The sequence below is a fragment of the Pyrgilauda ruficollis genome, unplaced genomic scaffold, assembly GCF_017590135.1.
Source record: "Pyrgilauda ruficollis isolate IOZ18807 unplaced genomic scaffold, ASM1759013v1 scaffold142, whole genome shotgun sequence".
In the NCBI taxonomy this organism is placed as follows: Eukaryota; Metazoa; Chordata; class Aves; order Passeriformes; family Passeridae; genus Pyrgilauda; species Pyrgilauda ruficollis.
The window spans coordinates 917,133-934,547 of record NW_024512766.1 but is presented as its reverse complement, the minus strand read 5'-3'; the positions used below and the strand labels follow the sequence as shown (position 1 = coordinate 934,547).

Genomic DNA, 17,415 nt, shown 5'->3' with positions numbered 1-17,415 from the left:
ACTGATGTGTGCATTGGAAAGCTGCAACAAGAAGGGGTTGGCTAGCAACTGTTTCTTTCCCTGGCACACAAAGTCAGAGTGCCCCTTCATTGCCGTACTAATTAAGAGTCTCATTAGGGTTTCAAATGGAAGGTTAAATTTCTTCTAAACTGCATGTGGAATCCTATCCTTTCACTTTCGCCTAAAGACTTTCAGGATCATCAGCTGCCTTAAAGAAAAGATCCTGAAAGAAAAGAGACAGTGCTGGGCATCCCTTTTCCAGCTTTAAATGCCACAACACACATTCGTATTGTGCTGCTTTTTTTTTTTTTTTTTTTTTTTTTTTTTTTTTTTTTTTTTTTCTGCTGCACGTACCTTGACACTTTGGCTCTGTCGCTGAGCCCAGCTGGATCATTTTAATCTGTAATCAAAAGAGGAGAAAACAGTTGCTCAGTTTCACATTCCTTTTGAAGGCTGTCAACACACCCTGTGAACTGGGGCTAGAAGTTTTCCTTTCAAACTAAATGGACCACCCCATTCTTTCTTTTGATCATGCAGAGTTCCTGAACCTGAACTGTATCAAGTGGAACTATTGGTCACAAAATGTGCCTGCTCAAGAAGCTATTGTTGTCTCCACATTTAACTCACATCCTGTAAAAAGCGACACACACTGTGTGGACTTATGCTCATAGACCATCACAGTCCTTCACTCTTGCAGAGCCCAGCTTAAGAACTTGTCCAGCTATTGCTCCCAATCCAAAGCTCCTAGAACAAAAAGTAAGCGCTGGCCTTCTCTTTGTCCTTGCAGCTTTTAAAGTACAGCACACTCAGGAATGCATGCTCAGCTCTTGGGACCCTCATGCACCATCAGTCTCAGAGTCCAGTTACAAAGCTAAGAACATTCAGCAGCTGGTCCCACAGGAGAAATTCTAGAAGAGAGAGGCAGTGCTGGAATTCACTTTCCTTTTGCAGCCTTATAAAACTGCATAGCCAACAGTGAGACAATTCGTCTTCCTTCACATGCAAAATCACACGTCCCTTCCTTCTATGCAGGAACACATGCTTTCAGTCTGGACTAGAGCATCCACAACAGAACCCCTACACTGCTTGCTCTCACACGAATGGTGCCGCGACAGAAAAGCGCTCGGCTCTTTCCTGGGCACTGACAAAATGAACCACACGATGGCGGTGTGGACTTGCCAAAGAAGAAAACGCGCCTCGCTTATGTGAAGTACCTGAAGTGCAGATCCAGGCTGAAATCGCCACTACGCTCAAATCAACAGTCAGGACAAAAGAATTTCACTGCTCTCCCGACTACAAACTCTTATTTGCCCCACACTCAAACAGCAACATGAACTCCTTTATGCTAATACATTTTTTCACTCTCGCAGAGATCGGCTACAAACTTGAAACCATCTGGCAAAAACAAAGCTCAGAAAAGTGTCAGCTGAGAATGCTGGTGCTGCCTTACACCTTCAGCTGCACCCAAAGAACTGCTTCTCATACTGCTCAATTTGGCACGTGATTTCCACTTCTCAGAGGTGGCCTTCAGAAATTTTGGCCTTATTTTTGGACAAGGTCCTGTGCTCAGGATTGGTGTGCAGCCGCTAAGAGTGCCCTGGGCAGGTAATACCCAGTTAAGAGTGTTCTGGGACCCTTGTAGGGGCTCATTTCCTGGATGCTGTTTATTCTAGAGGAGGGGATGCTGTTTCTTTTGAGATGGGCTTATAGTTCCTCTCTTGGCAAACAAACCAATTTTGGATCTGCAGATTGGGTAATCTTGGTGAAATTTAATGGCTTTTCCTAATAGGCACCTCTGTCAGTGAGAGAGCTGTTGAACTGTTCTGGTGGGAATGCAAAAGTCAAGCTGTTGATGAGCTTTCTATACTGCTACCTTTAGTGTATGAGCAGTTCCATTTGGATCCTGGCTCTGTGAGACTGAAGGCTTATTATGGTTCATAGAGCTGAGAAGAAAGTGTAGATAGTAAGGTGTGTACAGGCAGTTCTTTGGGTGCAATGGAAGTTGTAAGCAGCAAGAGCTTTCTCAGCTGGCACTTTTGTGAGTTGTGTTTTTGCCGGATGGTTTCAAGTTTGTAACCAGACTCTGCCAGTGAAAATATTTATTAGAACAGAGGAGTTCGTGTTGCCGTTTGAGTGTGGTGCAAATCAGAGTTTGTACTTGGAAAGGGAAAGTCAGCGAAATCTTTTTGTCCTGACCCAGTGGATTGGAGAGCAGTGACATTTTCAGCTTGGCTCTGCGCTTGGAGTGGTTTAGAGCAAGGCCAGGATCGTTTCCTCCTTTTGCAAGCCCACATCGCCACCGTACGGTCGGTTTTACGAGCGCTGAGAGTGCCCAGGGAAAAGCCAGGCCTTCATCTTCCCCTTGCCGCCTGCTAACAGGGCAAACACACCGCCAACTCGCACTTTCCTTCTCTGTGCACAGCACAGAGCTGTGCACGGCATCACACCCACCGCTAACCCGAAACTGCCCGGGTGGGGGCCGCGCTCTGCTCCCAAGGAACAAGGCACAGGACAAGACTCAAGCAGTGCCAGGAGAGGCTCGGGTTGGACACCACGAAGAACTCCTGCACTTTAAGAAGAACTTTTTCTTAGACATTGGAGTAGACTGCCCAGGCTGGCGGGGGAGTTAATTGTTGCACCCTGAAGTGTTGAAGGAAACACCAGAGGCACCACTCAGTGCCACAGCCCGGCTGACACGGCGATCCTGAGTCACAAATACGCCTCAGCAACCTCCACAACCACTCCAACGCTAATGAACTCCGTAACTTTAATTACCGCGGAAGCCCTTGAGGGGCCCCGCGGCCCCGCCCTGCGCAGCCGCGCTGCGCTCGCGGCCCCGCGCACGCGCCGCCCCGCCCCAGGAAGACACAAGATGGCGGCGGCGACGCGCGGGCTGCGGCTGCCAAGGGCAGGTGAGTGTCAGCCCCGGCGGGCCCCTGATGCCCACCGCCCTCACCCAGCTCGGCCCGCCCGTGCGGCTCTGACCCGGCCCGGGACAGAGCTCCGCTCCCGGCTCTGCGCGAGGGGAGCTCGCACCGCAGCGGCTGGAAAGGAGCTGCCGAGAATTTTTCCGGGGACGCGGAAATGATCACGTTTGTGCATCCCTTCTCCTTCGGGAGCTGGGGGTTGGAGCGCAAAGGGCTCGGGATGCAGCTGCGGGTGTCGCGCTGGGGCTGTCACTGCCCTATAGATAAAAGCTTGGATTCCTTTTGCGGTTTCTTAGGTGGCTGTGACCTTTGGGCCATGAACTATGGTAAAGTTCAGCTACCAATATTATATTTAAAGCGTTTATTTGGGTCTTTGATTCTGTTTAAACTGATTCTGCCAACAGTCTTAGATTGAGTAACATGGGAGATAGCAAACTGGTTTTGTTAGTAAAGGGCAGGGAGGAATTTAATATCCTTTAAATAGGAGCAGTGTGTTCTTTATTTACCTAAGTGGCTGTCAGACTGCCTTCCAGGACAAAATGAGAGATGTCTCATTTGTAGTGTCTTTTTCCAGTTTATCGGGTTGGGAGAGAATGGGGATAGACAAACTTTTGGGTAGAGAAAAAGGTGTTTTGGGTTTGCTGCAGATATTTGAGCTTTAATTCGTAGAATGACAGAATTATTTAGATTGGAAGGGACCTTAAGGACCATCTGGTTCCATCCCTCTGCCATGGGCAGAGACATCTTCCCCTATCCCAGGCTGCTCATAGCCCCATCCAACCTGGCCTGGAACACTGCCAAAGATGGAGCAGCCACAGCTGCTCTGGAAAATGCAGTTTGGAGCAATGAATAGGCATATAACCATAGCTGGTGATAAATTAAGGTAGCCAGACCTCACAGAGTTACGGAACAAGGAAAGTTGCTCATCACTGAACACCTTATAGCATAAGGTAAGCACAGCAGGGGAATAGGCAAAAGTGGGAGAATACAAAACAGTAATTAGATATTATTTGTTGGAATGATAGTGAAGAGGCATTATGAAGAACCTGCCACCAATAATTTTTGAAGAAGTAACAGCAAGGAAGCCACTGAGTAGTTGAAAGCTATAAATTATTATTGATTTTTTAACTTTCAGTGGCTCTCAACCTGTCTTTCAGGACAAAATTGGAGATGCAATATCTTTTTCCAGTTTATGGGATATGGAGAGAACAGGGATAGACAGACTTTTGGGTAGCGAAAGACCTCCTTCAGGTGCTGAAATCTGGTTGGACTTTCTGGTTTGAGCTCTGCCAGCTGAGGTAACAGAATATCATTTATGCCTCAACACACCCTATCCTTTTGATCTTCTCTGTGAAGATCATTGTGGCTGGAGTGTCAGTGCCACTGTGTAACTAGTAATTCCTAACCACATTGGGATAAAACCTTCTTCAGTGTGCACATGTCAAGCTGCTCCCTGTCCCATCCAGCCTGGCCTTGGGATGGGGCAGCCACAGCTGGGCACAGCCACATCTCTGGGCAACCTGTGCCAGGGCCTAAGAACCCTCATAGGGAAGAATTTCTTCCTGATACCCTATCCTATACCTCCTCTCTGTCAGTGTGAGGCCATTCCCTCTTGTCCTGTCACCACATGCTCTTGTATATCAGTATCCTGATGATGTCCTGCCTCCATGGCTCCCAAGTTTTCCTAGCTCCTTGAGGAAAGGAACAGCTTTGAGGCAGTATGCCATGTATCATGGATCTGGCTCTTTGCATCTCTCCTTCTCTCCTTGCTTCAGAGCTGTGATACAGGAGGATTGCTTCCTCTGCTATATTTTATGTTTTTACTGAGTATTCTTTACTTGCTTCACCTTAAACTCACAGTGAGCTTTACTTGCTCTGTAAGAACTGATGTTCTTTGTTTGCTCCTTCCCTGTCTTGGTTTCGTCCTTAACTTTACCAGCAACTTCCCAGGCCTGCTCCCCTCTGACCTCTCCAAATATCTCTGAAACAGCCCATAAGGAGTCTTGGCATGGGATATTAGAGAAGAAGGATCTGTGATGAGAAGACCAATATAAGCTGTGAGCTAGCAGTGCTGAATCCTGATTAATGTCCCAAACTCTCTCCTGTTCTGTGTTGCAGGCCATGGAATTTCTGTTCTGACTGCAGCACCGTTGGTGTTGCAGCAGCACCGGCAGGTCCATCACGCCGTGATCCCTCATGGCAGAAGTGGAAGATCCTCTGTCAGTGGCATTGTGGCCACTGTCTTTGGAGCAACAGGTTTCCTGGGACGATATGTTGTCAACCGCTTAGGTAATGCTTACCAGGAGTACTGATTAAAGAAACTACCCAAAAAAATGTTTAACGAAACCAGTTAGTCTCTAGGTTGCAGGGTGATGGAGAAGTCTCTGGCACTGTGGATCTTAAAAGCGTTTTGCAGTCTCCTTAAGTTCCAGCATGTGACAAATAGTAAAAAGTGTTTTAATCAAGGAAATTTTGGAGCTTTGGAAGATTAAGGTCATTAAAAGAAGTCTTACCCCTCTGTGGAATGCAAGTCTAAGGAGAGTTACAGCATGTATTTGATTCTTCTGGTTTTAGCCTTACTGGGACGTTTTACTAAAGGTTTGGAGGAGTTTGATTGGAATTCTTTAAAATTGCCCTTTTGAATTTAAATTTTGGAAAATAACCCATGCTGCTTTTTTCCTCTCCTTCTTTTCATGCAGCTTACAAAATGGAATATCCTTGTAAACGTTCCATTTTTTAGGTATTGTGCTGTGTTTATAGGACACATCATTTCTGTTGTTGTTTGTTAATGAGCTTTGGCATTTTGTCTTACAAGCCTAAATATTAAGGAAAAATCCTGTTTAAGAATTTGAGTTATGTAGGTTCAAGAAGAACCTTACTTCTGTTCTACTTTTAGCTTTGCAAATATGCATTCAAGATACTCATGTCTAATTCTAGTGCTTTGGGAAAAGAGAGCTTTGTTTATTCAGAAATTCATGTACTTAAAGGGATGTATTTGTTTGAAACTTTGGGGATTTTGTGGCCCTTTAGGTCGCATTGGCTCTCAAGTCATCATCCCCTATCGCTGTGATCAGTATGACCTGATGTATCTGCGGCCCATGGGTGACCTGGGGCAGCTTCTCTTCATGGTGAGTCTGACTTGAGATTAAGCACAAACCCCTGGCTGTACAAGGCAGCCATGCAATCCTTCCCAAAGACACAGCTCCAGCTGTTGTTTAGCCTCTAAATGGAAATGGTGTGAAAGAGCTTGCTTTGGTGGTGCTTATTTACACTTTACCTCATATTTTCCCCATTTGATGTTCTGCTTGCAGGAGTGGGACTGTAGGGACAAAGATTCCATCCGAAGAGCCGTGGAACACAGCAATGTGGTTATTAACCTTATTGGAAAGGAATGGGAAACAAAGTAATTTTCCTTTTCTTTCTTTTCTTATATGTGATAGATTTGCACCAGGTATCGTAGCCATGTTTTACAGCATTTGTGTGCAGTGATGTTCCCATTGTTCTTGGCTTCTGTGAAAAGACAACCCCAAAATTTTCCATATAAAATTTCTTTAAAAGGTTAACTCCAGTCCTGGTTGTGATCTGCTTTGGAAAAGTGCATTCTTTCCACAATTTTCCAGTGTATAACTTTTGTTCTGTCAGAAAAATCAAATGTGCTACTGTCACATACCTAATGGGTGTTCCCTGAGTGCCTTCCTGTAGATGATAGAGCCTTACCAATTTCTTATATTTATATTTACATTGACACTTTTTTATATTTAACTCATATTTACATTACATTTACATTATCACAGAAGTAAGATTTCATCCTGTCACTTGGACATAGTGATGAGTTGTAGCCTGCTAGAAAAAGCCATGATCAAACAGGAATAGCTGATGGAGAGTTAATTATTAAGTTGATCATTAAGATTATGACTAATAACATCATTCCTTGGTAGAATTTTGGCACAGACAATATTAGCTACAGAAGCATTCTTTGATAATAATTTTTAAGAATAGTTTCTTTTTGAAATTAATTTAAAAATTCCCATATTTTAGTTTAAAAATGCCTGTAACAGCCACCTTCACTGTGTGTGTGTGTTTGTGTTCATGCAATTATGTCCATTTTATTTAAAGCCTTGTGCAGAACTGCGAGACAAAAATTTAATGGTGAGATTTGCCTTTGTATGATGCATAATTTTTGCTCTGGTAGTAGACAGAAACAAACATTGATACCAGTTTCATCTCTGTTTATAAACTTAACACCTTTGTTGCCTTTTTTTTATGACCAGCCCTTTGATGTTCAAAATTTCTGGTCTTGTTTAGAAAGTGTGATTTATGGAAAAGACAGTTTATTTTATTATTAAAAAGAAGTGTGAGGACAACAACAGAAAGTTTCATTCTTTTTAAAAGTCCCCAAACCTTGTTCTCTGTGCAGTTGCAATAGATTGAAACAGACAAGTCTTGGTCCGTGTTTGAAACTTTTGGACATTACAGAACTTAACCACTGTGTGGCACAAATGTTTTAATCACATGTTTTATGCATGTATTAGTGGTGGTGCTGAAACCCTGAGATCAAGTTCTCTGCTTTGTTAAACATGAGGTCAGAGTAACTGTTGTAATCATCCCAGAGCCTGTGAAAAACTTGGGTAGGAAGAAAAGTAGGATTAGATGGAGAGATCAGTCAAAAAAGCAAAGCCTACCATGAAATATTTTCTTCCTTGCTTTGTACTTGTGTCCAGGCTCCTCTGTGTGTACTGTGTTGTTTGAAACTCCATGGTTACGGGAGGGATGTTGTTCTTGTGTGTTTCTAAATCTGTTTTGGTGAGCAGAAAAGGAGTGATGGTTCCCAGGATCAGATTAGTTATTGAAGGCTCAAAAATAACTTTGTATTTTTAAGGCTTTCTTTGGACTCCATGGGATCTGAAGAGCTGTGGGAGGATATAAGGACACAGAGGGAGGTGTTTGGATTAGATGTGTGTTACCCAAAGCAAATGGTCTAGATGCAGGGGTGCCTACAGGGGACAATACAACAACATGAGAAGCCAGTTCTCTTTCTTGCAATTTTGCAGTTGTTGGCAGTTCTGCATGGAGGCAGAGCTTCTGTATTGCTCTTGATGAGATACCAAACTGGTTGACAGTGTAACCCTCTAATTTAGGCCCCTTGAATGTCATACAGTGAGGGGAGGATTTCTTGCTTCTCCTGAAGTCCCTTTCAGCTCTGAAATGGTTCTAAATGCTCTGACAAATTGTTTTTCCATTTGCATGAGCACCTCTGTGTTCTCTGGTTTGTTTTTATCTTCTTCCTCCCTGCCAAGCATCTGCCCTGATTTGTGCTGCTCCGAAATTTTGAGCTTCTTTGTAGTGTAATTAGGTGTGTCAAATCAAGGCAAATTTTGAACAGGATTTGTAAAAACATAGCCTTACTCAGAGTTCAAGATGCAGGAGTGCTTCTTTTAATAAAAATAACCTGTTGCCACTTTCGCTGGGAGTTTTTTTCTATTTGTCACAGACAAGTGGGCAAGAGGATTTTTCATACTGATTTAATCTTATCAGGTGAAAGGTCAGAGAAGCTAAAATTGAAGATTACAGTTGCAATTTCACTTTCTTCTAATTTTTATCATCTGAAGAGTCCATCATGAAGGGAAGTTTTATTTCTAACAAAGAGTGTCAGTGTAGGTTTTTGATAATACATTCAAGTAATATGTAATAATTGCTTTTTGGCTGAGTGGCAGCCATTGTTGCTTGCTCTTAAAGTAACATTTGGGTCTTGCCTTGCTTTAGAAACTTCAGATTTGAAGATGAATTTGTAAATATTCCTCAAAGTATTGCACAGATAAGTAAGGAAGCTGGTGTGGAAAAATTCATTCATATCTCTCACCTGAATGCTAGCATGAAGAGTCCCTCTAAATACCTCAGGAACAAAGTAAGTCTGGAATCCACTTAAATATATTTCCTGACAACGAACTTTGTGTTTGGTTTGGGTTTGGTTTTTTTCCCCCAGCTGTAGCTGTTTGAAGGAAATCAGTGTATGAATTTTCTACAGGCTGTTTTCTGCAGCTGAGAAGTGTTTGGGCTTTTTGTGAGACCTTTATCTTAGATCAGCATCTTGAGGATCAAATGGCTTAGATATAAATAATTTTTGTGCTACTGATGGCATAATTTTTTTTAGTTCTGTAGTCAAAGGTGCCTTCTGGTATGAAAGGCATTTACATCTGCTTGGTTCGGCATGGATGTAATGAATGTGTTTGTTTTAATTGATAGGCTGTTGGAGAGGAGGCTGTGAGGGAAGAATTTCCAGATGCTGTAATTTTGAAGCCATCTGAGATGTTTGGGAGAGAGGACCGATTTCTCAATCATTATGCAAGTAGGTATTCTTGGAATAATAAATCCATGTATGATTTATGTAACTGCCTGTAGAGAACAGAGAGAAAATGGGATTTGCTTCTGAAAAGCAGACAGGTGTGTTCTAATCAGCAATGTGTGGGATATACAGCAGCATACTAAATTCTCACCTCTTGACAGAATTCTTTCTCAGTCTAGTTAGATGTTGCTCTTTGTTTTTATTTTTGTAATAATTTCATTTTGAGCGGTGTGTGTACTGACTCACTCTAAGGAAACAGCAAATGCAGCCCTCTCATTACTGTTAATACGAAAACTAAATGTGTCTTGAAAAAAAATGCTGCTGCAATTGGCTGGGAATTCTTCCCAATCCTATTTTTTTTTTAAAGAGAATTCAATTTTCAGAAGAGATCCACACTCAGTGTGGTGTCAAATGTCTTGGTTATTCTGGTACTGAAAGGATTCCCAGATTTCTTCTTTTTTTACATCAGACATGCGCTGGTTTGGTGGTGTCCCTCTTGTTTCTCTGGGCAAAAAAACAGTGAAGCAACCAGTCTACGTAAGTTTTCCATGAAATCCCAATCTCAAATCCTCAGTGGGTGGATGTGTTGGTCTGTAAACCACCTCTGAAAGAAGAGTGTGTGCATGTATTCCTGTTTTCTCTTGGTAACTGTTGGAATTTGTTCCTCACAGGTGGTTGATGTAGCAAAGGCAATTATTAATGCAATTAAGAATCCTGATGCAAAAGGAAAAACATATGCCTTGGCTGGGTAAGTCACTTTCTCTGATTCTCATTAACTGTAGTACATCTTTTTGGTGTCATGGTGTCATTTTTTGGCATGCTTCACAGTACATTTAATTTCTCCATCCATGCACACAGTTCAAGGTGCAATAAATTCCACCTCCTTTTTGGGAGGAAAAATGGCTCAAGCAAACTCTTACTGTGAGTACTCTGAAAATCCTAATTTGGGCTCCACTACATTTCATGTGATGTATGTGCACACAAAGAAGTAGGCAGCTTGGGAAACATGCTAGACAACATGGATTTGGGGAGAATTCTGGTAAAGCTGTGTGGAAACCATCTGGAATTAGAATTAGTTCTTAGAGGCAGTGGATCTACAGTTAGAGACTGGATTTACAGGTTGCCCAGAGAAACTGTGGCTGCCCCGTCCCTGGAAGTGTTCAAGCCCAGGTTAGACAGAGCTCTGAGCAATGTGGGATAGTAGAAGGTGGGGCTGGAATGAGATGGTTTTTGAGGTCCCTTTCAACCCAAACCATTTTATGGTTCTCTGATCTCTTGGAACTTTTTTGGAGAACATGTCAGTTGAAGGCTCAGTTTTCATGCTTGTAACCTTAGACCTTGGCATCTGCAATCCTGTGTTTATCAAACTGCTCAGCAGTGTGCTTTTGTGGTGTCATGGAGCTTTTCAGAATGTTTTGGAATGGCAGCAAATTGCCTGGAAAGCCAAGGGAGATACCTGACAGCTCGGGCTGAGCACATCTAGAGAGCCTAAAATGCCAAGGCACGATCTGAACAAGAAAGGAATGGGAATTCCCAGTGGTTTGTGTTACTCCTAGGCAAGTGGATGGACAACTGACTGCTTCATTCTCTCTGTCTTGAGAGAGGGGAAATGCATTTTTTGGACAATTTGTCTTGCTTTTAAATAGAACAAGATACTCTTAGTCAAGTAAAGGCAAGTGACTCAATTTCCCTGCAGCCATTTCTACCAAAGATGGGATGTCTTGTTAATAAAGCATCCTTAATTCTGCATTTGATTTCTGGCTTCCAAATGGGCTTGAACAAGCTGTCACAGTGCTGGAAGTCTTTGAGTTCAGAATTGGAGTCAGCAGGAAAAGGAGGCGCATTCAGGTGTGCTTTCAAAGCACACAGAAACACTCCATCCAGTGTGGTTGTGGTGGGTTAGCCTTGGCAAGCAGCCAAATACCCACTGTCCCTTTCTGCCGAATCTTTTCCGTGCTTTTCCCCAGCTCCAGGATGGGCCCTTGCACAGGCTGCAGTCCTCCAGGATAAACCTCCTCCCTGGGGAGGATTCCCCAGGGGAATCTCTGCTGGCAAATTACTTGGATTGAAGAAACAGGCTCTTTGTAGCCTTGGGGGTAGAGGGTTTTAAATTGTTGCTTTTCTTGGGTGCTAATATTGCAGTGTAGCTGACTGAGGTGTGATGTTTGCTGCGTTCCCTTCCAGCCCTCATCGGTACCTCCTGTACGACATGGTCGAGTACATCTATGCCATTGCCCACCGCCCTTTCATTCCCTACCCGCTGCCACGGCCTCTCTACCAGTAAGTGGGACCCTAATTCAGTAAGCTCTTGGCTGCACAGAAGCATTAATACCTGTTGCATGGTTATTTACTCTGCCCAGTTGTTACTAAAGTGGTGGGGCTGCAGAAGTTGCCTTTCCTAAGGTACTTGTTAGCCAGTTTTGAGCCTTCAGCTCAGGGACAGGCCTGCATTTGATGAGCTGGTACATGAAATGCATGCTTGTAGTGAGCTTAACATAGCTGTTCATTCCAGAGTAATTTCCCCCTGACATCTAGGGACAGGATGAGAGGACGTAGCCTCAAGCTGCACCAGGCAATGCTCAGGTTGGACATCGGGAAGAATTTCTTCACAGAAAGGGTGGTTGAACATTGGAATGGGCTGCCCAGGGAGATGTTGAAGAAACAACTGGACATGGCACTCAGTGGTCTGTCTGGTTGACAAGGTGGTGATCAGCAGAGGTTCGACTTGATTAGCCAAGAAGTAGCAAAAGTTCCTAATTCAATGAAATTAGTAGCAAATCAAATGATTTTTAACAATACCACAGGGAAAATCTGTGTGTATATTGCTGACTGCAGGCCCTGACAGATTTTTTTGCACAATCTTAAGGACCTGCTATGAGGCTGGGCCTGATTTTTAGGGAATAATCACATCTTTTTGAAGAGCTACCTCAAACAATACATGCCATTTCAGAAGTTGCCCTCAGCACGATGGGGCTGTGTTATTGTTTGGCATACTAGTCCTCCTCATTTTTAGTGCAATGCAAATTAATAAGCTTAATCAGTCACCAGAGTTAGAACCCTCTTACCAGTACGATTCAGCATTGGATCCATGGAAGTGCTGATGGATAACACTTAGAACATACTAAACTGTTTTAGCTGTTCCTGTATTGGCTGCAAGAGGCACCAGGCACATGGCTCTGGTGACAACAGAGCAGCTTGTTAGAAAGGTGCTATGTGGATACTTCTTAGTTTCATTCACATTTGCTGCAGTCCATGTTATGCTTTTTTATTTATGGGCTGAACTAAGTGATAGTTCATATTTTTGTGAAAAGAATGCACCTAAAAGGCAGATGAGCCTGGTTGTGTTCATGTGCAGTAGCTCAGTAACACCCTAATCTGCCGGGTGAGCACTTCAGCAAGAGGTCCTACTTGTTCAGTGAGAGATTCTGCTGTTGGTCCTGAGACACTGAGCAAGAACTGTAGCATTATTTTGTTTTCCCTGTCAGATTTCATTTCTTTCAAGGAAAACTTCATTTCTGAAAACTGCAGATACCCCAATCCTTGCCCTTTTTATAGATTGCTCCAGATTCCACCAGCATGTTTGTGTTGCTGATAACTCTGCTGATTAGTTGTCAGCAAGTGTGTTTTCTTCCGGAGGCATTGAATCCAACATCGTGACTAATTGGATTGCTGCCTACACTGGCAGGGAACAGAGTTTGAATGAAAGGCAGGGGCAAGACTCAGCCCTCTGGTGTGTGGGGAATTGGATGGGGGATTTACTTTCCCCACCCCCTAATGCTCATTTTAACTTCCAGAGATCTGCTTCTCCATTCCATCCAAAGTAAAATAATACAAGATCCAATAATTCAGGAACAGTTAATTACCAGAAACACAACCAAGAACTTGGTGGCTGGCACATGTAGTGCTTTAATGAACTCAGAGCTTGCAAGAACAGCTTCTTGCTGTTGGAACAACCTCTTGCTCACCATCTACTAAGTCTGAAATAATTTTTACCAGATTTCTATGTATCTGGATAAATTACTGCACTTTTATACTATTTCTTCTGTTCACAGTTTAGTTGCAAGATTCTTTGAGTTGAATCCGTTTGAACCGTGGTTGACACGGGACAAGGTGGATCGGGTAAGTGTGGGACCAGCCAAAAATCCCTCTTGGGAAATGTTTCATTGTGCATTTGTAACTCCCACTTGCAGTTTTGCATTCTCCAGAACCACATGGAATTGAAAACAGCCAAAGAGGTTGGATGAGCAAAGTGAGGGGGGAAGTGCTCCCCACTCTTAGTGAGTTTATGTACCTCTAGATGCACTCAAATCACTTCCATCTTCCAGGAAATGGTGTTTTTAACAACTGAAGTTGAACTGACACCCTGCACACATTCCAAAATCTCGCTTAACATTCAAGTGTGTTTCCTGGAAGAACATTGCCACTTCAAGTTTATTCCTGACTTCTCAGAGTGTTTGATTGGGGGTGGAGAAATAAGTTGCGAAAAAACAACTGCAAGCAAGGAAAAAGTAGGAATTAGCAAGGGCTAGTGTCAAAATTTGGCATATGCGTAGGCTAGCAAAGATATTCATGTACATTGCCTAAACTTTCTGCTTTCTGAATTATGGAGTGACTCTCCCACCTGTTTTGCAGCGCTGGAATTTCAATATATTTTGTTATAACACAACATCAATACCCTACTTAACCTGATTGTCTCCCTGGATATAATTGTAACATCTCCAAAAACCTTCAGCTGCCTTTGTAGTTTCTTCCATTATATTTCATAAAATAAGCCTGCACCAAATCACTAAAACTGCTGCAAGTCAGCTGTAGCATAGGTAGTATAAGAGGGAGTTTCTCCATGTCACTTCTGGGTCTGATTGTTCCTCTTTCCAAGCTGTTCTTCCTTAAATAATCTGTACAGTATTAGATGTATTTGATTCAAAAGACCTTTCAAGGAACACCAGCATAAGAGAAATCTCTGTTTTCTGTGGGTTGCCTATATAGAATATAGATAATATATGGTAATTCTGTAGGTAATAGAATTAACTGTGGTAATGGAATCAAATATTTGTACCAAGCCATGTTCTAAACCATAAACACAGCAAAACCATCTACCAGAGGTGATAATTCAACACAACGTTTTCTTGACAAATCAGAATATCCATAATTTGAGTTCAATTATAGCCTTGGAGTTCTGCTTAATTTTGCCGTTGTGATGCAGTAACCTCCCTGATAATGTATGGAGAATAAAGGAAGGCACTTTGTGCTTGGTATTTATTCCTGAATTAAAGTCTGAAGGACTTCTTGCTGGGTGCAGAATACCTGTACCTCCTGTTGAAGGTCTTGGTACTCAACACCTTGTAATTGTGCCACAGTTCTGTGTGAATCTTTCTTCTTCCTCTACTTCTTTTGGCAGGAGAATAATTGCATTGGGTGTAAAGCTGTTCATTTCAAGTGAATTATCTTTTTTTTTTTCCTTACCCTCCCCATTCTTGTTGAAGTTTCACACAACAGACATGACATTTCCTGACCTTCCTGGTTTTGAAGAGCTGGGGATTGAACCAGCCTCCCTGGAACAAAAAGCCATCGAAGTCCTGCGCCGTCACCGCAGGTTCCGCTGGTTGGACGCTGAGCTGGAGGAAGCAAAGCCAAAAACACAGCCCATGTAACAACTGGCAAGGGGGATACTTAAAGCTTCTTAAACTGCCTTCGGATGACCCGGCTTCTTTGGAGAACTGTGTACATACTGAGTAAAATGTATTAATCATGTAAACTGTATTTCACCAGTGTTGTCTTTTCAGTTAAGGGGGATTGTCACTGCAATGTGAATTTTCCCTCTGCCACAGAAGGAAATAACATGGTTGCTTAACTGGTGAGCATTGTAATGTTTTGAAGGTTGGGACTAGAGGGAATATGCCATAGCACTTGTCCCTTTCTGCCTTGCCTCTCAAAGCAAATGTGTCACTGAGCTTTAGGTGTTCAAACAGTTTCAGGAGTGTTGCAGTTTGGGACTAGGTCATCCAGAATGTGCCCTTTCCAGTAAGAATTGCTGGGTATGCTGCCTGTTCAGACTACGAGATCTCAGACAAAGCCCTGGTTTTAAGTGTTTGACTCTTCTGTACTTGGTTTCCTGTGCTGAACATGGCTCTTAAAGAAAGTGCCAGCCTCCTTTAAGGGAGTTGCAGAGAGCCAAAGTCACTGAGCCTCCTTTTCTCCAGGTTAAAACATCCCCAGCTCCCTCAGCTGATTGCTGTAGCCAGAGAACAGAATCTCTCACTCTTTCTATATTGCCAAAGTACAATGAAACTCTTGGACAAAGTGATCCTCAGATTTCAAGAGCTTCCACATCAAAACTGCTGCTGCTAATGTTTACTCTGTGAGAAAGAGGTGGGCTCTTGTGAGTGTTTTGATCTTGCCTTCGAAGGAAGTATTAAATTTGTCTCTCATGGATTGTTTATTTTTCTTTTGATAACGTAAGTTCAAAAGCTAGGGTAAACTGGAAGGTGAAGTGCATATTGTTAGTAATTTGAGCATAAACTTCTATTATTTTTGACTGCCAGCTTTTCGCTATCAGACCCTAACTCTATAGTCTCATTAGCACTCATTTGCTAAGTGTGGCCCTGATCTTGATTTATTGCACATTGCTCACATCCTGCTGTGAAAGCACTCATGTTCCTGGGCTGCTTCACAAGAGTGCAGAGAGATGCAATTATCACACATCCCTACAGCTAACGAGCAGTTTCCATTTTCAGATAGCAAAGTGCTGCAGGAAAAGCTCCCAAAGGCAGTGTTGGAATGTGAGGTGCCAGTTCTGGAAATGTTTACCATGGTGTAGTGATTTATTTTTCCCGCCCCCCTCATTCAAAGCACAGCTTTTGCAGTTGCACCGCTGAGCTCTCCTACAGGATCTTAGTTCAGCCATTACAGAGTGGGAAAGGGGTGAATATCCATGAGAAATTTACTTGAAGCAGCTGTTCCACATCAGGAATATGGGTAAAGTAGAGCATGACACCACAATACTTTGCCTTAGGCAGGACTTCCCCTTCCCACCCAGCAGAAACTATGCTGTGATTTCTCCTTAGTTACCTTTCTGAAGCAATTCCTTTATTTTGTAATACAGCCCTGAGTACAGAATTGCTGTAATCCATAGAATTGCTAAGGTTGGAAAAGACCTCCAAGATTGTTGAGTCCAATCTTGGGTTACCACCTTGACAATTAGACCAGAGCACTGAGTGCCACATCCAGTCATTTCTTGAACACCTCCAGGGATGGGGATTCTACAGTGTCCCCTGGACAGCCCCTTCCAATGCCTGAGCACCCTTTCCATGAAGAAATTCCTGCTGATGTCCAACCCGAACCTCCTTTGGAACAGCTTGAGGCTGTTTCCTATTGTCCTGTCTCTTACTGGGAGCAGAGCCTGACCCCCACCTGGCTGCACCCTCTTGTCAGGGTGTTGTTGAGAGCCAGAAGGTCCCACCGAGCCTTTTTTCCTTCAGGCTGAGAAATGCTTAAGGGTTTCTCCAGTTGCTTAGAGGGCAGATTTTAATGACTGAGAGGAGATTCATGCTGGCAGTAATCATTCTGTAGTTACTTCTCTCTCTCTCTGCTGTTACTTCTTTTCCTTCTGCCCTAAGAAATGCACGTGGATACAATTCTATGAAATGAGATCAGAGGACTGATATATTTAAAGCAATCCAAACTTTGAGTAATTAATGAGAATCTTATTTCAGCGTCTTCGAGGTAGGGGAACAGAAGGTGAAGTGTGCTTAAAAAAAAATAAAGAGAAGCTGGTGGCAGAACTAAGAACAGTGATGGTGTGCTGCTATAGGGTTTCTTTCCAGGATCTTACTCCCTAAATACCATTCCTTCTTGAAAAAGCTTAACATCAGTTGGGCATGTTACAAACTACAGAATGGAAATTGCCTTTCTCATTGTCGCTAGGGTATGACAGGGATTTTGTTACCGAGATTCTGGTTTGAAGCAGCACATGGAATCCACAGCTGGAAAAACAGATCTAGCAACAGACCTGGCTTACACTGAATCGCCAGTAGTCGGAGCTGCTGCTTAGCAAATCCTGATCCCAGTTTTTCTTCTGGAACCTCCTTCCCCAGCGTTCCTCCTCTGGGCTGATTAAAAAGCCATTAAATATCTCCCTCCAAAGTT

General features: G+C 43.1%; 1 protein-coding gene across 1 annotated transcript; it reads left to right on the top strand.

Moving 5' to 3' along the window:
* The first annotated feature begins 2,737 nt into the window (after window positions 1-2,737).
* Window positions 2,738-15,025, top strand: NDUFA9 (NADH:ubiquinone oxidoreductase subunit A9). Its single transcript, XM_041460332.1, has 11 exons — window positions 2,738-2,912; window positions 5,046-5,216; window positions 5,958-6,055; window positions 6,239-6,330; window positions 8,691-8,832; window positions 9,171-9,273; window positions 9,740-9,807; window positions 9,942-10,018; window positions 11,455-11,550; window positions 13,323-13,389; window positions 14,754-15,025. The coding sequence occupies exons 1-11, from the start codon at window positions 2,753-2,755 to the stop codon at window positions 14,919-14,921; spliced, it is 1,242 nt and encodes a 413-aa protein (XP_041316266.1). The 5' UTR covers window positions 2,738-2,752; the 3' UTR covers window positions 14,922-15,025.
* The last annotated feature ends 2,390 nt before the right edge of the window (window positions 15,026-17,415 follow it).